At 43.3% G+C, this 21,423-nt stretch overlaps 1 protein-coding gene across 1 annotated transcript in view; it reads left to right on the forward strand.

Moving 5' to 3' along the window:
* crip2 (cysteine-rich protein 2) overlaps nt 1–21,423 on the forward strand; it is a 33,638-nt gene that overhangs the window by 1,271 nt on the left and 10,944 nt on the right. The window contains exon 2 of the mRNA XM_030116563.1: nt 14,106–14,189. Coding sequence (XP_029972423.1) covers nt 14,147–14,189 — 43 coding nt within the window. The 5' untranslated portion in view covers nt 14,106–14,146. The remainder of the gene's footprint in view (nt 1–14,105; nt 14,190–21,423) is intronic.

Here is a 21,423-nt window from a genome sequence, read left to right on the forward strand (position 1 = left end):
GTTAGAAATCAAATTATAAGAAGAACCAGAAATGGAAGTAGGCTATGTGTCTACAGTCTCTCACACTATTAGCTTTAGCAGGTATTTTTGAGGCACCTTGATGGTTGACTAACTCACCCGAATCTGATTGGGATATCTGCAAAATAACATTTCAGAAAACTATGTTCTGAGTCCAAACTTCTGACCACACAAACAACAGACAAATGCATGTCAACATAGTCAAGTTCTGCTTAAAAATAGAGACGTCTGTGTGTCTCCGTCATGTATTTGCATTGACACACAGATTTTTGCTCATATTTATTCATATACTGTGGAATAAAGACATGACAAAACCCGGACCTTTACCTATTGTGGACTGTTCCAGCTCCTTCTACAGATGCAAAAGAATCACAAAATAAATGTGGACAGGTTTTGAAGTACTACTGAAATAAACTGCTTGCCTGGAACTTTTTGCACCAGAAAATCTATCATCCCTAAAAAAAAAAAGCCATATGCTGCGATCCCAAATCCCTTAACTTGGTGGTGCCAGGGGAGGTCCATGGAGCAGCAGGGAGGAGGGCACCCCATGGGGTTTGTTATGAGGAGGAACAGGTTCTATTAAATTTAATTAATCTATGTAAGAATGGCACAGTTTCGTCTCCCCTTGTGTAATTGATGGGGAGGCATATGTAGTTGCTGCTGAATTGATGTGTGCAGGTTTAGAATTATTGTTTCATGGCATGTGGGTCTCTGTTTTAAAATATTTTGTAAATTCTTGCTTAATGTCATTTTCTGAGTGAGAGGTTAGATATTTGTACCATCAGATGTTTGCTCTGCAGCACAGACAATTGCTGCTCCTACACCTCATCACAATGTCGCTCTCTTTGAATCTTTCGCTGCACAATCAAAACATAAATCATGTCCTCATATGGTTCCGTGTACCACAGATAGCTGTTTGATAATTCCAGTTTTCACTGTGGGCACAAACGCTAGAGCCTCCCTGCTGGAGGAATGCTGTGGTGAAGGCTACATCTGATCTATACCATATGGAAGCCTCAATTACTGTGGCCTAACACAGGGGACTACAGCGTGTGGTCACATGACCACTATGGGCCAATCCTGTGTACTTACTGCACTCCTACTCAAGTGTGCAGTTTCACTGTTGGAACAGTGCTGCAGTGAAGGAATCCTGTCTTCTGTCCTGGGGCTCTTTGTGAAAAGGAATGAGAGCCACGATAGTGTGTGCTCATGAGCGTGCATGTGTGAGTGTGTGTGCATGTTTGCATGTAGTCATTTCCATGTACACTGTATCATTCAGGTTAGATTAGAGTGAATTTGTGCAGCATTTTGATGTGAGCTATAATTGTTTAACAGTGAAAAAGCATCATGATCTAATGGATGCTTTTACATGTTGTGGGCCACTGACATTTCTGCACAAAGCGCAGCTAGTGCTGCTTTTTACTTATTTATTGGAATATGTTTCATTGCAGTTCATGATCAATTAACCTTTGTTATTGAATATCCTGTGAAACATTTAAAATGTTTTGCAGTGGATGTAGGATTAATTTACATACATATACCAAGGCAAAGAAAGAAAATGTTATTGTCTTGTCCGGTATGATTGTATTTCTCATGCACATAATTGTATTGTCTTTCAAGCTGTTGTAATATCCCCATGAGACTCAGAGGGAAACAGGGCCAATACTAAACGTGGATCTAATTAATAACCCCCCCCCAAAAAAAAGGTGATCAAGAATCCATCCTTGTATTTGGGAATGGCTTTCATTTGGACTGTTTGTTTACTTGGCTGCTCGCTGCTGTGCAGATGTTCTTTTTGAATCCACTTGCTCCTCCGCCAGATGTTGCTGCAGTCAAGAAGACAAGCAGGCGAGCGTGCAGGCATATAACTCCACACTGAGCCGGGCGGTGCAGGTGTTCTCCCTGATGAGTCCCCCTCCGTCTGTGGAGATGGATTGGTTCGAGACGCGGGGCGTCTGTAGAAACTCCCTCCGGTTTGGTTGCAGTCCTGAAGGATGACCTCCGATGGCCTCCGTCTCTCTCATCTTCTCCACTTTCTTCTCTTCTCGGCATAGCAGATAAGTGCACAGAGAAGACAAAGACACAGAAGGAATCAATTAGGCCGATTTCCTGGCAGAAACCCTTCCATATCTTTGATTGGGCTTTCACATTTGTTCTCTCACTGCCGGCTGTGCTTGGAGCCAGAGACACTATGGGAGGTACAGCAAGACAGAGACAATTATAGAAACCATTTTTTTCCCTTCACACCTTACTGCTTATAGTCGTATTCTACAGAAACAGCGAAACATTCAGTTTCTTTAAATAAGGAAACACCTCTGTGATGGTGTTCTGTAGACGTGTCTCAGTAAATGGATTTCACTTAATATATCACACTTTTTTCCAAAACCCTTTAGCTTGTTAATCACTTTTCACCCATTCACTCACACACACACACACACACACACACACACACACACACACACACACACACACACACAAACACACACACACCAATGAATGCAACCTTCTGATTGAGAGACGTCCTACATACAGGATCTTTTGTGTCATAGGTTGGATATATAGAGGAGTGATTTCTTATCCTAGTGTTTGAATGCCGACCTCCTGCATTTTTTACGTGTGGCCTCAGTCCGACACATCTAAATGTGACGCTTGTTATCAGGCTTTGTGCCCAGCGTGATGATTCAGCAGACTGAGGTGTGTTGGACCAGTCGGCTCAAGAACATGCAGGACCGCATAGAGCCGAGTGGCCCGGAAATAAGCATGACTGTTTTTGAACTACCACTTCCTGCTGACGCAAAATTGCTCCAATAATTTTTTGAATAAAAGGCCATAAAGTAGTCCCACAAGTATCTGTTTATGTTTTATTGCATTGTAAATAAGACCAGTATGTGACCGTGTGTATTTTTATTCCTCTGAGAGCTGTGGGAAGTGGCAGCGGTGACGATCCTTATTGGGAATCTCTGTTTTATTGGATTGGTGTACACACTGGTGCAGTGGTTAGCACTGTCCTCAAACGGCAAGTATGTGCTTGGTGTCTTTCTGTGAGAAGTTAGCAAGCTCTCCCTGAACATGCATTTTTTGTGAGTTCCTCCCAAAAACATGTATTTGAGGTTAATTGGTGAATTTCAATTGCAAATAAAATGTAAATATGATTCATTGCGAGTCTGTCGACTTGTCTTGGATGGACGAATGTTACTGTGAAACGTTGTCAAACTCATTTCAGTTCAGCAGCATGACTTTACTGACAATGCTGCTTTGCCAGATCAACCCACCTGCCGCTCTGAACCCTCTTACGGCCCGGTTTTGGCCCACGGACCGGATGTTTGATACCAGTTGTGTAACTAATCTGACAAGCTGAGTTCAGGGCTAAGAATACCAGCCTGTAATGATATGCATCCGACTTCAGGGGGGGCTGTGCTCTTTCTTTTGGGAGCATGCAGCGTTGAAACAAAGGGAGCGTTGTTTTCCCACCTCATAAAATCAGATTTACTGTCGTCTGCAGTTTTTGATTAAACTAAACTACAAATTCATGCACGACAATGTTTGATCAATCGCGCCTTTTGTTGACGTTTTGCTGGGAAACACGTGCCCGTTGGTTGCACTGGCTGCAGTCTACCAGCAGGGGTCACCAACCGCAGTGTTTTCTTTGTCCTCGGTTGCTCTCTGAACAGTAGTCATTCAGTGGAGGGAAAATAATATAAAGCCCAATGTGGTCACTCTTAGTAGTGGAAATGACACATAAATGAGTTATGCTGTGAGTTCTGTTATGATGCCAAGCAAGGATGTCACACAGAACTGCAGATCTGAACTGCAACTGCATTGAATCTTCACTGTTATTCTTTTCTATGGGTTCAATTGGAAGACGTCTTTCAGTCTGTCATCTGTCGCATGGCTTTGATTGAAATATTCAGCCTCACAAGAGACCATGGCTCTAATCCAAGAGGGATTAGCCACACTGCACTTGTGGGTTATTGATACTATGACCTTCGCTGTGCGACTGAGGAGACACAGTTGGATGCAGACTGGAGAAAATGTATCGTCACCCACAGAGATGCTCTCAGGCGTCACACCCAGGCCTCACCTTGCGTGGGAATCCCATTTCAGAGTCCAGCGTCGGCTGCATGTGCCAAAATACCAAGAGCTGCCAGACGAGAGCAACACATTCTCTTTTTTTTCCTTCCAGAAAACAGCTGGTGAACGGCCAAATGTGTCTTCATCTTCAGAGAGCTGCTGGCGGTGGTGAGAAAGCCATGACATAGAGAGGGCGGGGGTGGGGTGGGGTGGGGTGTGACCCACAACAGTCAGACGCGGTGAAAGGAATTACAGGAATGACAAATGGCAAGTAAGCACCACGTACTGGATTTCAGTATCTTTCCTCCAAGAATTCTTGTCACTCTGCAGGGCGAGCTGCTCCAGCCCACATCAAGACACCGGTTCAGCAACTTGTGATGCATGTTCTTCATGCTAAACACACAGATGCCTACATTAATCATGGGTGCATTTCCACAGTTAAATCCATCCTGTAAGATTACAGTGCAGAACACAGATCCGTGGATTTATGCATTTTTTTGCAGCTACGCACAACCCAAGACCCATTTGATGCTTGATGAAAATGTGTTATTGTTGAAATCAATCAAGTTAAATTTTATTTGAAGCAGTGTCTTCAGCTGTCAAGCACCTGATATGACAACTAATCAGAAATCAGAAGGAGAGCAGAAATGTGCAGTCATGGATGAAATCAAATAAATGTTTTTATTCGTTTGCTGACATGTTGCTTCAAATGTTTTTTTAATGAAATACACCAGTCCTTTGAACGATTTTATCACCAGTATTTGCACATTTAGTGAAATATTGAAGAGGGAAAGTGTGAAGTGAAGCTTCCCTGAGCTGAAGCATTACAACACAAATAACTCCACCATAAGCAACTGACATTTTAATCTAAACTACCAATAACATATCAGATTCCTATTTCACTTTTATTTTCGTGTGGATCAATGATCATTTCCTTGTTTGCTGGTTTTTGTTGTTGTGCATTTAAATAATTAAGTTCAAGTTGAGTTCTGGAAGCAATTTCCCTGCATTCACAATAAAGCCACCGTCTCTTTACAAGCTTTGGGTCAAAAGTCAGCTTGTAACACAACAGAGCACACTTTATAACCATGTCATCAATACTTGACCTAAATGTTTTCTTTGTCACAATCAAATGTCCTCTGACCTGATCGATGAACCCATGACCTTTCAGATCTGATCATAAAGTCTTTAAAAACACAGATTTTGGGGTTGCTGCTGTCATGACAGTACTGATGTATAGGAGCTTTTTAATCACGCATCATTCAAACTTCGAATAATGTGACTGATAAGATTATTTGTGCTTTTAAACGCAATCACTGAGGTTCAATCTTTTGTAGATCGCTCATTGATTCAATGAGACGTTTGAAATATGCTGTGAAACCCTGCAGTGAGAGTATGACATGTAAAAAGCCAATAAAAACTTCATCCAGCTGTAGATTTATAGAACTGACAACAAACGGGATCAATTTCTTGTTGTACATGGAAGATTACTAGTACTGGAGAAATGTGTGTAAGCTGTATTTTTGATGCATATGGAAACAAGGAGCCTACAGTTCATCCACCCTGGTGCTGCACAGCTGTCATAGAAACAGAATTGAATAGATAGACTTTTTAAATACTGAGATCAATGTCAAATAATCCCATTTTCAGTTGAAAGTTGATTTTTTTTTTCCACTGTTAAACAGAGCAGGTCATTTATTTAGGCATTTTTAGTGGCTGTAAGATATGTGACACCTGAAAAGCTTCACCTAAGAGATCAATAAACATAAAAAGCATTACAGCCTCCTGATGTGAAAACGCGGCCCTGAAACATTGATGCATCCTGTGATGTGGGGTCATTGAATGGTGTAAAAAAAGCAATCGTGGATGATGCATATGAATGACTTGTAGGGACATCTAGAGATAAAAATATAAATGCCCGTCTCCTTGAAGCTCTGCGTGCACGGAACATGCGGATGCAGCCGTTTTCCACTGCAGCACCACCCATGTTGAAGGCGGTCTAATTATACACCACAAAGGCCCAACTGAAGGGTTCGCAGCAGGATTTCTTTACATCAAGTGGAACAAAACTTTTCATGTGCTGAATGTGAGCAGTCGTTTTTAATGGGGCCAAACCTGCGCGGGGCAGTTACACGTGTTCTAGTGAGAGAAACAGACAGGCTTTGTTAGATGATGAGGTAAAGAACATTTTCCACTGCTGAGTGATTTTTTTTTTTTCTCTCTAATTATAAAATTTGAGACCAAGTGGGGAAAACCTCGTCACGGTTTTTCACGAGCAGACCGAGTATGGGAGTGGCTGTCTGATGAAATGTATGGAGTGTTTGTGAATTCTGAAGAGCTACACTACGTCACAGTTTGCTTTTATGGACGAAAATATAGAATTAACAATCAGCCTACGATTTTTACACTATATTTAATCATTTGAATCAGTATCAATTCCCACCTTCTCTTGCAAAAATTAGTTTTAAGAAATTAAAATCTCCAGTTATTACATCTCAAAACTTAAAAAGAAGGAATCCCTTTAACCACATCAGCGCACATTACCAATGATACCACTCTTTTGTCTGTAAACTTTAAATCAGTTAAATCATCAAAATAAGTCTGCATAAAAAGGTGAACCAGGATAAATTATCATTGTTTTGCCTCAATGAGCCCCTACTTAAACAGGTCCCCTTCATCTGTTTGCTTATCTATGATAATTGTTTGCTGGCTGTGGCCTTTATATTTAGCCCAGAGTGGTATTGATTCTCTCTTCCAAGTGTCTGCAAGAGAGCGCATAAACCTATTACCGTAAATGTCTAATTGTAATGTTTGTGTCGATACGTTCCAACATGTAAAGGACGTGATTAACGCAGCGGCCCTGCTGCCAGTTTGCAGCCGATCTCCTGCTGACTGAAGCTCCACACTCACATTCATCAGCGCCATAACTGCTGACCGGACGCCACCGCACAGTCTTTAAGACGAATGAATCGCTGGTCAGACTGTATCGATTTCTGGTCATTTACACTTTAACAACATGCTGCACAAAAAAAAGCCCTCATTAACAGAGAGAACAGATTTCAGTGCATGCAAAACCAATTCTGTTAATCAGCTAACTATAATATTGTAACTTTTTAAGCATTAACAAGTTACCTGTTGCTACAATTGCTGCTACTTACAAAGAGGTATTACATTGTGTTCAGTGCACTGAGCTCATAAAATCAATAAAAACTGTATAAAATAACAGACCAAACACAGGGGAAGTATTTAACACTGTATATAGAGTGTAACAACAAAAGACACATATTTCATTTATAAATTGTTATAGATGTATGATTTTGCTCTGTTTTACTCCATGCAACAGATTACATGGTGTGCAAATGTTTTGAAGAAAGGTGACTTGAAAAATCTTAAGTGCAATAAATGAGAGTTACAAAAGTGTTGCAGATGTTACATAATTCACTACTTCTCATGTGCAGTGACTCCACTGCTTTCCAAGGTGGGAACATAAATCTAATAAACATTTCAGTTATTATCACATTACTGGCTATATGAGTTTATACAGTATTAGTCTGTGTGGTTTAAAGAGTGTAAAGTCTAAGGCTGAGACAGATCCTCCCAAACCTTCTGCCAGCTGCCTGCACCACACCCTCCCTCCCTCCCTCCCTCCCTCCCTCCCTCCACACGGCCCTCGTTAGGATCCAGCATGGCCGCCACGCCTTGATCCCATCCAGGCTGCGGCGGCACGGAGCATGTGGCGCTTCGCCTTTTATTGGTACTGTAAGCAAACACAAGCGGTGGAAAAAAAAAGTAAAAACGGTGTGTTTATTGAATGTATATATGATACGGCCTGGCTAAATATATGCTTTTATATCAGATGAGGGAGTGGTGGACGTGCGTGCAGCGGACTCTCCACCAGCAGCAACCAATGAGGAGTTCTGCCAAATAAAACAATACGTCTGCGATGCTAAAAATGGCCTTGGGTGGAATCTAAGCCCCTCGCGGTCCCAGAGGGAGTAAAATACTTAAAAATTGTCCGTCAGCGACCAGAGAAGACCCAGGAGTGCTCTCCTGTCTACTCTTAGAAACGCTGTAACGCAGCTACAAACAGACCGTTGTTATGTCTGCAGGAGGCGCCCCTGGGACAGGGTCAGACGTCCCGAGTGTGTGGCGGTGATGGGTCGGCGGCAGGAACGCCGCTGATTATAAGAGTGAGATTTGGCTGAGAGTGACGTGTAAACCTGGAGTGGACTTAAACAAACAGCGGGCTCCCATTCGGTGAGATAACTGATGATTATCAGTGTAAATCATTGGGAAATAGTTTCCTAATTGTCGCAAACCGGTGTGGCTGAGAGACCAAATACAAGAACCCATTGAAGTTAATTGCCTGAATCATTGTAGTGAAGCCTTTAAAAGAGCCGGATTGGGCCTCATTATGAAGCTCAACTCATCTTGATACAAGAAAGAACATAACTTAAAACTCCAACTCAAAAATGACATGTCACAGGTGAATGAAACAGGTGGTTTGAGGGTCAGTTCCTGGAAAGTCTCTCCAGGAGAAGAAGCAAACGTCCCACCGAAAGGTCTCCGAGCATGGAACTGAACCTGGGAGCTCGACACGGTGAGGCAGCTGCGCTAACTGCCTCAACCTCGTCGTCCCGAGGCCTGATCTACATCAGCACAATTAGGTTAAACCAAAAAATGAAGGCCCTGCCTTATATGGGGATTGAACTTCTGCCCCCAGCATTCCCCTGTCATGACAGAGCCAGTCTGCTCAACGGCTGCACGGCGGAGCCACCCTCTGAGCGGACGTAAATAGGAACTCATTCGTTTTCAGCTTATTTGTTTGACTCCCATAGTGAGACCTGGATGAAATACAAAATCTGTGTTTGAATGGGATTTGAGTGTAACTTCAGAGCCAGAGTCAGCAGTCTTCCCTTTTTTGCAGGGTAACAAATGTGATCATTTATTCAGTTGGCATCATGAGATTTTGGAATTCTTTACTCTAGTGTGGACTTTTTTAATTATATAATTAAATTAAAATGAGTATTTTTAGGACAGGAAATTACATTTTTGTAACTTGCAGCTGGTGTTCAGGGGCCGTCTGATCCTCTCTACTTACGCGAGCGACTTGTGTGACTCGAGCTGTTAATGTCTAATTAATAAGATCACATGCGGCACTGTGTGAGGAGCTTAAACGCAGGTAATTCACGACTGCAGACATGTTTGGTTGTGTTGTGGTTCGGAGGAAGGCGTTATCTCACTTCAAGAGAAGAGGACGGATAAAAACAGAGCTGCTTGCCCTCTCAACGTTATCCACGAGATAACACGTCCCTCCATTCAGGCCTCACCATCCTCCGTCTCTATACAGCTTATCGTCTGGAGAGACTGTCCGAACTGACGCCTGTCTCCTCGTACTGCTAAACATAGGCTTCTGTTTCTAAAATAATCGCTTCTCGAGACTCTGTGCAATGTGAACATTTCAATAATTGATTCAGTCTCTTTTTTTTCTCTCTCTCTCTCTCTCTTGCTCAAAGACACGTGTTCAGCAGAGCGATCACGTGTTCTCCCTCTTCAAACACTCCAGAAAACCTTCAGCTGTCTGATGTGCTCGTGCAGTTTGTAATGAAGGCCTCAGAAACCTTCAATCCAACCTAAATGATCGTGCCGGCTCGTTCTTGAGCGCCTGCCGGCTCACGGAGAGGGGACCCTGCGGTCTGGGGCTCAGCCCGGACGCTCTGACGGCTTGTCACGCGGATCCAGAGGAAGGAAGCAGGAAGGAGGTGATGGCAGAACCGCAGGATTTTCACTGTCTGGGGCCAAAGGCTACACCTGCTGGGCCTCCAGGCTCAGGGCTCGCGTAATGTGGTTTGGGGTGAGAAGTGTTGGGGACAGGTGCAGTGGTGGAATTCATAACCACCCCTCCGCCGCAGGCTGCGTCACCGCTCTCTGCCCGGTCTGTCGTCATAAAGGGTTGAGCACTGCCAGAGGGGTGTGTTGAGAATATGCACACCGTATTACTGTGATCTCTGCTTTCCCCGCACTGTCCTCTGCACGTTTTAGAGCTCTTGGAATGATTTTGCACCTTTTTATACAGTTTCAAATCATTCATGTCACTTTGAAAATCATAATTTTCATCCCTTAAGTCTCAAAGACACCTTTCAAGTTGAATCAGTATTAGCACTGAACCTGAAACACTGGTGACAAAATGTAGGAGTCAGATTTAAATAAATGTACACAAAAAGAAGAAAAGCATGTCTTAACTGAAATATCTATCCATCCATGGCTAAATATCGAATTTATCCAAACTGCAGTTAACAAGTATACTTGTCCTACATGTATGCAAGCAAATGCAGTTCCAATTTACTTGAAATTCACCCTCATCATCAAATTGTACCTTAATTTACATATTTATGCGCAGTATCTTACTGCATTTATTTTGGCAGATTTGACAGAAACATCATGCATGATGTTGTCCTCTGTCATCTATTCCTGTCCTCTTGTCGCTGGAAACGTCACGGGTCTGAACTGAGCTCTCAGATCAGAGACAAGTTAAAAGTGAGACGAGTGGCCTGGATGTGTCCAGCCCACTGTCTCCCCGGATGTTGCCCCCTCCTCGAGAGCATCCAGTGAGCGCAGCCTGTCAGCGGCATTCGTTTCTGCTCCATATCTTTCAACCTTGAAATCAATAAAATGCTCTCTATTTGTGTATGGTCTGTTTTTAGACTCTCATAAATGTTTGAGAATTACAGTCCTGTTCACTGACCGCTCAGTTCAGCCTGAGAGGTATTTGACCTCCTCTCCTCTGCTTCAGGTCTGAATTGTGCTCTGCAGTTGAACTGGCGACAAAACTGCAACCGCAGCGCTGAAGTGGAGGTGAAGAGCAACGAACTCATGTCCTCGCCAAACTATCTGGAACTGCACGCGGTGTACAGTTTTTATTTCCTTTATATTTTCCTGTGAGAGCACATCGTTGAGCCTTCAGTTAGCCGTTCGCCTGAGATCTGTTTTAAAAACAGTGAACTCAGAGATAAGAGTGAACCGGTCGCAGGCATGCTGACGGGTGCTAATCAGCCGGCGGGGCACAGATGTGGGGAATATCAGCATGTCTGTTCCTGGACCGGGACCTGCTCTGTGTCAACGGGCAGACACAGCAGACAGCACTGATGTGTGAAAGAGATGATCTCAGTGGATCTCAAGAGGCCCGGTGGAAAGAGGCAGACTCCCCTGCAGCAGGAACTGATAATCTCCTGTCAATTGGTGTTTTAATTAGTCACCATCAGAGAATTCAACAAGTATGTGTCATTCTGGATGGAGAGATTCCGGAGCTGTCTCTCCGGGCCTGCTCGTCTCTCTCTCTCTCCGTGGGCCTAATTTGTCACAAAGCCAGGAAGGCATCTCGGGGGAAAGCCGATCCACCCCAGCCACGTTTCAGCGTCTTCCTTTGCCTGGCAAATTCCTAGGAGTCACTCACTCTGAAAGAAAGCATTGTGATTCAGCTCGACTCAGCCTACTGCTGGTGTGGAAAAGGAGGAAAAAAAAAAAAAAAGGAAGTGGGTGTGCATTTGTCCCAGCGGACTGCCCCAACAGTTGCCCAAAAGCTTTCCCGCCTGCCCATGACTGGCTGAAGCGAACCACAGGCTGCAGCTGAGAGGAGGATAATGCATGCTGCCTTTAAGTGCTGCTCGTACCCCCTCAAATTTAAAATTCAGCTCTCAAGAAGTCAGGGTAGACCTGAAACATTGACAAAAGTTCAGTTCTTGTGGTCTAATCAACTTTATTTTTATTTCAAATGTCATATAGCTTGACATTTTTCAAAAACATGACAGTTTCTAATACCGTTGGTAAGAAACAGGCAAGCTTGTGGAAAACAAAAAAAAAAAACAAGAGTCAACAAAAAAATAAAGTATAGGCAGCAAAAACATGGCACCCTAATGGTTTTCAGGTGGTATCGGGCCTTATAAAATGGAGTAATCGCGTTTAGCATCTGTCCAGGAAGTGCTTTTAAAGTAATCAGGAAAATGCAGTTAATTGTAAACCCCACGCCCAGTCATGCTTCAGTCTGAATTTCAGAATGACAATAGATACTTCCATGAAGCGTGTGAAAAGGACAAAGTTCCACCTGTTTTTTGACCATTACGTTAGTATTTTTTGTTTGCGTTATGTTTATTATCGGTGAGTATGATTTACAATTGATGAAGTTGTTCCAGGGGATAAGAAAAGATACAGAAATTCAATTTGTGGAATCTAATTTGTCAACACCAGATAAAACAAGAACCGGCTAAACATTTACTTTGGTGGGAGATATTTACTCAGTCTGTTTATCTTTGAGGTGCAGTGTTACAACAAACTGAGTTAAAAAGGCCAAGTGGAGACAAAATGGTGAAACTGACTGATCTCGCCATGTCCTGATTCTGGAAATATCAATGAGACATGCAGAGGGAAAATGGACAGTTCGCTCAATAATCAGATGTAATGGATACTGGAAAAGTGAGAGCTAATGTCCTCTACTGTTCTGTGTTCATTATAATTTTCTTTATTCGGTACAATAATAACGGGACCATGATAAAGAAAATGGTATATCCATGAATATACTGAATACGATCCTTAAAGCCACAGCGGATTAACCATAAATTTCACCTTGTGTAGAATTATTCTTGTCTAATCCTTACTTAAACTGATTTTATGTTTCACTTACTCAGAGTGAGACTGAGTTAGTATTTAAGAATGCACAATTGTCACTGCCATTCAAGAAAAGACACAAAAGGAGTTGCCGACTAAAATGTCTTTATTCTCCTTTTCATGCCTTTCTTAATTGTCTTGTTTTAATGTAATTCATAATCTGAATTGCTAAGATTAAGACTCTTTTATATTCCCCTGTAAAGCGCTGTGAATTACCTTGTGTCTGAATGGTGCTGTATAAATCAGTTTGAATAGCCTCACCTTGCCTAGCGGCTATTGTCTCATAGTGAATATGATGAGTGCTAAAATTACTTGCAGGCACCTGGAATTTTACTGTAAATATAAAAAAAACCCTCTTTCAATCATTTTATTGATGTCCCATCCCTCTGAGCACTGGTTAGGTTTAATGATAGGTGATTCAGCTGTCCAATATTGTTATCAAATGATGGAAATAACAACTGTAGTTAAAGATTACAATGCTTGTTAAAGATTTCCGTCTTATGGTAGGTTTTCTTTTGAACAAGAGGGAGTCTGGTTAAAACACTTTTTGATAATACTTTATTATAAAAAAAAAATGTTTATATAGTAGTAGTAGATATTTGCCCATTGCTCACAACATTGCTTGATAAATAATGCAAAATCTTAGGAAGACAAAAATGCATTCATTCGACATCAAATGGGAATATCAAGAAGAGAGACTATATATTATTAATGCTTTCAAAAACCTGTATTACATAAAAAACATCCACATTTACATTTTAAGGACATGGCAACAGAAATATAATAAAAGTACACATAGACATTTTTCTGCCATTCACAATGGGGGATTAAAATTAAGCCGGTTTATAATAATAAAAAAAACAAACAACAAAAAAACATTAATCCTGTTTGTGTGCCTGTGGCAGCTGGTTCCACCAATGAAGGATGATTTTTAAACTATAGATTTGAATCTGCTGCCAGATTGTGCTGAGATGTGCCAACTGTGTCCTGCCTGAAACTGGATGGATTGACGCATGCTTGGAAAAAACTGGCAAATCCACAAGTCGCTAAACAAATACTACTTAGGTTGAGGATGGTTATTTTTTTCTCCTTGATTTCACCCTGCCCTTCAGAGATACAGCATTCTGGATATTTTAAAGCTGTTTTTTTTATTCATTCAGTTTATTTCGAATGATTTTGAACCGGTTCACTGAATAATCTTAATATTTCCCACAGCCGTGAAGCAGCCATAAGGAGGGGGCGGAGTTATGCTAATGAGCGGCAGTCAGTTGAATAGACGCTCCTGCCGCCGCTGCGCGCTGAGCGCGCGGGGACACTTGCTGTGAAGATCCGGATCACAGAGCAGAGAGGGAAAGCCGAACACAGACCACTCTCACCCGAACCGCAGCATCTCGACATGGCTTCAAAGTGCCCCAAGTGCGAAAAGACGGTGTACTTCGGTGAGTAATGCCCCGCTTACGGTCTGGCTCGAGTTGGAATGACTTGTGGGACAATGATAGATCCCGTTCGGTGATCGATCTTTTTTTTAATATGATTTGTTTTCATTTTGTTTGGACCTTTGATTACTGCTTTTTAACAAAATGGTGCAAGATATGTATTCGACTGTTTATAAGTAGCTCATGCCCATTCATTCTTTTACAATACAATTTACACATTCTCCATTGTTTGAATGGCCTCCTGAATGTAAACCTGAAAAACTGTAATGTATGGTTATTTTCAGTAATATTACAGAGAAATGCACTTTGAATATATTTATCCCAAATCCTTTAACAGTGGTCTGCTATTAGAGCCACACCGTTAAGCTTAATAAAGCCTGAGGATCATCATCATCATCAGCATCAGTGTTGAAAATGTGCAGCCTTCCTATACATCACAAAGTAATCTTTCACAAACTCAGCTGCATTGCTTAGATTACTCTTTTTTTAAGGCAAGTAGATGCATAGAAGGGTAAATGATTTACAGGGGCAAACTTTGGGAAACCCAAATGCTGCGCAGCCAAAGTAAACAAAAGATTCAACAACAAATGTTTCTATGAATCAATGCTTTTATGACATAAACCTGATGTGAGTTATGTAAGAGTAAACATACTCTCGTTCCTCACAAGTCTGGATGAATTATTTATCCCATTTCGTCGCTGGTCTGTGCCATTTTTAATTTGTTGTTGTTGGTAAACATCCAAGCTTGGCAGTTGAGGGCTGCAGAAGGAGGCACTTGCCAAAAGAGTGCAGAAAAACGCCATATGCTGAGATCGCCCATTCACAGAGGAGCACACGGCAACATCATGCTGCGTCAGAGGGATGAGATGAGAACCTGTGAAATGGAAATCTGTTTGCATCCTTGTAGGCAAAGATAGGAGGACAACAAAAACACCCACCTTGGCGTAGACTGGAACTTTCACTCACTCGGCGAGCAAGATGGCACTAAAACAGATGTTTGTGTGTAAAAGAGGGGATTAAACAAAAAAAAAAAATACAGCTGTTAATCTGTGTTATGCTCAGTTTATTTTTAGAATATATGCTGCTGCTGTCCACTTCACCTTAAGTGATTCTGTTTGTACCATGTGAGCAGAACGAAAAAAAACAAAACACAACAGAAACCTCTTCGTGCTGATCTTTTCCTCTCAGCACACATCAGAGCTGTCATGGGGGTCAAAACCAATTATGTGAGTGGATGGAAGCCCTCTTATGTAACAGGAGTGGCAGCAAACATCACAGCTGCTGCTCATCGTATGGGTCCAGACAGTCACTGGCATGGAATAATATCTGTGGAAGCAAGATTTACTCTCATGGATGCCTGTGTTTCCATTTGAATGTAGCCTTAATTCGGCGCAGCGCGTGAGTCACACTGCTCCTCGCTGATGTATGTTTTTTTTTTTTTTATGTAACGTGGTGAGATGCTGCCGAGCGGAGTTATTTTTGGTCGGGGTGTGTCGCACTGGGTGGAGAGCGCACGAGGCTGATGATGAGGATGATGAAAAGCTGCGAGGAGGAGTGCCGGGACGCGCTCAATTAGTGGCACACAACATGTGGAGGGGAGGAGAGAGTCAGGGGGAGGTGTTCCACAAGTCTTTGTTGAAACCCATGACAAAGCACAGGGAGGAGGACGCGTGCTGCCCACGGCCAGACGCAACAACATGACGGCCGTGATGCATCTGAGATATTGAGGAATGAGCTCAGCTGCTCCACCTACACCCTCCCTCCTCCACAGGCTCCACTGCGATCCCAGAAATTCAGAGCCGAGGTGAATTTTCACATCTGTGGAACTGTTAAAGTCTCAAAACAGGCACGAATGGGGGCGTAAAGTGAGGGGAGAAGGAAAAAAAGACTCCAGATCTCCACCAGGACATGTGTTACTGATGGAGAAAATAGTCTCTTTCCCGTCCCGGTTGGCGTTCTCGCGGTGGCGGTTCAGGGTTTGCCATATAGCTGCGGCCCACCCTGTTGTTTCCCACCTGGTCCTCCAGCTGGTTCGTCCTGATTGGAGTCACACTGATGAAGAAAAGCTCTTCAGCACTTGACTCTCCTCTTTTACATGTGCAGCAGCAACAACAACAAAAAAAGCGTATTTCGAATGGCGGTGGTGAGCCACAGTCTGGGATGGAAATACTTTTGGTTTGAGGGAAGCGTGTCTTTATGATTTTCCGTTCGCTGCTTTAATAGACAGCTGTTTCACAGTGGTGACGGTTCACTTTCTGTAAAGTCAGATGTTGACTACTGCTTTACAAGTTTCTGCTACCAGAAGTGCAGAAATAAAGTCTGTATATATAAAAGTAGTAGGAGAATGAGAACGCCTCCACTTTTTAAATGTCATGTTTGCTTACAGATTCCCAGAGTCCACTTAGAGGTCTCGCATCTGTCAGCTCCTGCAGAACAGACATGCTGATGATACACCAGGGATTGTTGGTGTACGTACGAGCGTCCCCTGTGGGAATGCATGGATGGCGTGTGAGCGCGGCGCAGCATGGCTCGCCGAGTCTCGCAACTCCAGACCCAAATTCAGCCGAGCGATTCAACTCTTGTGCATGACAAATGGGAGCAACGCATCTTTGTGCAGCTAACTGAATAAACGAGGACTTAATGGGAGCTAATGTGCTCTGCTGTGAGCGCGTCTTTCCCCTCTTTCATTCACCGATTCCTCTCTCGCTCTGGCACTCTCTCCTCCTCTTCAGTCACTCGGTGATGCCTCGGGCTTCGAATTCCTCTTCCCCTGAGTTTTTTTTTTTTTTTTTTTCTTCTTTCTCCTAACAGCTAGGACTGGGGGAAATGGGGTGAGATGGCTCGGCTTTATTTAAACGGAGACTCCCAAAGCGCCTCGTGCATTATAATGAGAAGCGACATCTCTATTCAGACAAGGTTCTCTCTGTCTTTGCGCACGTTTGTCCTCCTAGGCGAGACAGAGTACCTTCGTCCCCTTCACTTCGGCGGCACGGACCACTGCACAGTTCCCACACACCTCCTCCTTTTATCCAGTTTTTACCCCAAACATCCACACAATGCTCCTTTTTTTTTCCCTTTCCCCTTCTCTAATGTCAATGCTAGAGTACCCTGTTTTCCACTTGGCTGCCCAGTGGGCTGTGTGAATGTGCCTTGTCAGTTATGTAACATAATTTCTTGAGTTGTTGCCTCCTGCTCAGTGCCATTGCGTAACCCACCAGCTCCTGTTTGCCAGCCACCGAGGGTCCTTTTCTCTCCCTTTTTGAGGCACAAATATGATCCCCCCCCCTAATGGAGATGGCATTAGGCTAGGCGCTGAAAGTCGACCGCTCCGTCCTGAGCACAGGTGAAGCCTTCCAGCAGAGCGACCCGTTACATAAGAGCAGAAGAACAAAGTGGGTTGTGTGCGATTCATCCAAATGACCCACAAGGTTTTATTGTGTTGAGGCCCTCAGCCCTCGCTGTGGGTGTACAGGTACATACTGTATCCACGCAGTGCATCAGACTCGGGCCCAATAAAGGCTTCTGCTGGAAGTATGAGAGCAGAAATATTATGGAAGTCATGGAAATATCATTAGTCCCAAAAGATGTTTGTCTAAGGTGGAAAAATAAAACCGGAGAATACGTTAAGCTTGCAGATTATTGGTTTTAACCAGCTTAGCGATACAGAAATGCCATATGTTGAGCTCCTTTTCAATCGAGTGAGCATCAGTGTTTGCTCAGTGGGCAGAAGCTAAGGTTTGTTATGAATGGGTGAAATTGGACAGATCCTACAAGAATGTTGAGGCTGCTGACGTGAAGTGAATTCCCCACTCAGTTATCAAGTGATTGGGGGTAATTTTTCATCTCTGTTTAGAGTGTACCTTCCTTTTAAATGTTCGCTGGGATATTCTCCTTGTATCCCGATCTAGGATGCAAATGGATCAATAAATCCATGAATGGGTGTCTTGTTAAGATGAGCTGTTATTCACAGAATCGTAATGTTGCACTTATCAAGCTAAGTGTGATAAATCCTGAAAATAACCGGCCTTGTTGAATACAGGAACGTGCTGAAGAAGAAAAGTTGACAATCGGCTCAGCTTTATATGTTTGTCATTCATGGAAATTCATTCATTCAGGAGCCTTAATTGCTGAATCAACAAGAGCCAGAAGCTGTCATTTACGGACATCGCCCAGTGGCTTTTAAACATCAACAGATCATTTATTTTTTTAATAGTGGAAAAAAATGTGTCAATCATGTGTCATGAATAAAGCTATTTATATAAGACTTGTACAATGTAGAGACCGTTTGTGTGTTATTTTCAAGTAATATGATAGAAAACATTCATTTATTTGCTTTTGCAGTTTAGCTTTTTAGAGACAGATTGTAGGCGTTTCTGTCATTTCCTTTTTAACAACTGGAAAACACATGTTTTTTTTTTAAGCTGGCTAAAAATACCTTCCCGCCTTTCTCTTCCCCTTCTGTCCTAGACAGGCGAGATTTCTTCCCCAAAGGGCCAACGTGGGAGTTTTACTCTTTTTAAAAAAGCTTGTGATATAGAATCAACAGATTACAGCTATCGAGTTTTCCTTTGAAGCTCCTTCAGGACACCACGCTGTTGTCTCCTCAATTTCATTACGGCGCTTCATGAGATTCAGATGACTTCACTCCGAGCTGTAACGCTACATTTTCTGCCTCTGTCATGTGATGTCTGCCCCTCAAAGGCTCATTATCCAATAACCGTGGGGTGGATCTGAAAGCTCAGTTTGCTTCATCTTTTGTAGATACGATCTCCGGTCTGTAAGCTTCTCGTGCAGACTTTGGTGTGTTTAAAGCTGGGACATGATGTCCTGCCCGGCTCCGGGGACGATGTGTTGCAGGGAGAGCGGGGCTCAGAGGCGCAGGGAGGACGGACTGCTGGCGAGGGCGCGCTCCGCCTGCGGCTCCTCTGACCAGCGCAGACAGGATGCGAGTTAACTACACTCCGCTTTACGTCAGCCGGGCAGGATTCACGAGGTCGGGCTCTTTTATTCACTGAGGAGGAGGAGGAGGAGGAGGAGGGGGAAGGCCCAGGGAGGAAACCTCGCCTCGGCTGAGGCGACAGACGACCTCCAGAGCTCTGGGTTTTTGCTCCGGGGTTGCATCAGCCTGCGAGGAGAGACGTATCGGCTCTTCGGCGTGGCGCTCCTCCCTGCACCATCACAGCGAGGGCCGCGGGGAGCCGCACGGCACGCACACATCGACCCTGCACAAATCAATTCTAATGTCCAGCACACCACTGCAGAGGTCAACACTTTTACGAGACGGATCCAGCAGAGGACAGACTTTGAAAACTCCATTTCCCATTTCCGCTGATCATGTGCAAGTGAATGAATCAGTCTGCAGGGTTTTTTTTTTTTTTTTTACCAGAACTTTGTGTGAATTTCTTAGTTGTGGTAATTCAGTGTTTTTAATTTTGGATCCTATTCACCCAATGTTGAAAATAAACTCATACATTTAAATTTATTATATTTGCATTTTAATCACACCACTATTTTTAAATGACGACTCCATACTTTACTGAGAGTGGTTACACTAAAACTTCCTCCTCCACCGAGTTCTATTGGCCCCGGCGTGCTGGAATGAATGGCCATTGTCTTTAAGTTAAAGGTCACAAAGTCCCTGGACTCCAGAGAGCTGAATAGTTGGAGGATGCAGAAAAGGAAGCACAGGCTGCTTATTTTTTCCTCTCTTATAACTCCCGTGAGATATGACTTGCTTATTTATTGATGCATTTTTTCTAACGGAACGCGCCTCGCCGTGCCGCTGAGACCTCCAGCCGGCCGGTCAGGTGTGCTGTGTTTATCAGGACGTGCAGTTAATCACACCGCTGCGACAAAAGCCAGAGAAGTGAAACACCCGCGTGGACTCAGCTGTCACTGATGGGTGCAGGGAATGGGAAACAGGGCAGTGTGTGTGTGTGTGTGTTTTGGATGGGTTTATTGGAGAAAGGCTGAGCAGATGGGTCCATGCTACCAGAGGGCGTGACAGAACAGAACCCATCCAGCCATGATTCAGAGATATTTACAATAACACTGGTTACATCATGAATGTTACGAGGCGCTTCGGCTTTAATTCGCTGCACAAATTAAAGCAGGACAGCGTCGCATGTGACAAGCTGAGACACGGCAGTTTTAAACTTTGGGTTTTTATGCAGCAGCGGCTCCTTTCATGGTTTATCTGAAGTTTCTTCTCTCTTACGGCGACCATGTTGTTGTCCTCTTTTGCAAAACGCATTAGATTTCTCCCCCCGTCGCACCCTGATCGAATTATTGAACGATAAGAGAGCAGCCATGAGATTTCAATGACCCAGCCATATAGTGGACATCCCTGCCGTGTTGCATGTTGGGAGTTCAGCTGAATAAATGTTGATCTATGTTGATTTTGTTTATCGGTCGTAACTTTGAGTAAGAAAGAGAACAAATCATGTCCCGACCCGGAGTGAATCTCTTTCCACCAGACGCTCTGCTGTCCTGTGATTACTGACAATCAACCAGCTGCAATCAAATCATTTGTACAAATGAGGGCTTAATGGTTTTCCTTGGAAAACCTCCGTTAAAGTCCAGTTACAGTGTGTATGTCAGCCAACAACAGCTTACGGTCGTGCCTTTCTGCTCAGATCTGAACGTAACCTGCACCTGCTTCTCATGCAATTCAGTATATAAGTGCCTCCTGTAACTGAACAAACAAGAAAAATCTAATTATAACCAGCCTAAATCCTCTGATGTACTTGTCTTTGCAAGAAAAACACCTTTTCCTGTGCGCTGAAACTTGATCACACGAGTAATTCATTTTCAGAGCTGCTGAAGCTGTTGGATGTAGAAATGCCTTTTACCTTCGTGCTTTCAAACACAGCCTATGAAAGCAGCTTTCCCCTCTGAATTGCATTTTTTTTTTGTTGAGCACTCTTGTTAAGGCAGTTAGTTCATGCTGAGGTTGTGTTTGTGCAGCCATCTCTGAATGAAACTGCACTTGTTCCTCTTCCACTCTGACAGGAGGAATCAGCAGCAGCTGTCTCGCTGATTTAAACCATATTGGCGACGCAATCCTGGAGACGCAGCTTAGTGCAGGAATTTACAAATGAAGTTAAGCAGCTTAGAGTGATGCAGGTATCATACGGTTGTGGTTTTGACCTCTGTCCAGGACTCTCATCATGCTGTGCCATCTTCATCTGGTCAGATTTCGTGGAACTGGAAACATTTATTACGTCAGTGCGAAAAG

This window comes from Salarias fasciatus, chromosome 19 (genome assembly GCF_902148845.1).
Source record: "Salarias fasciatus chromosome 19, fSalaFa1.1, whole genome shotgun sequence".
Taxonomy (NCBI): Eukaryota; Metazoa; Chordata; class Actinopteri; order Blenniiformes; family Blenniidae; genus Salarias; species Salarias fasciatus.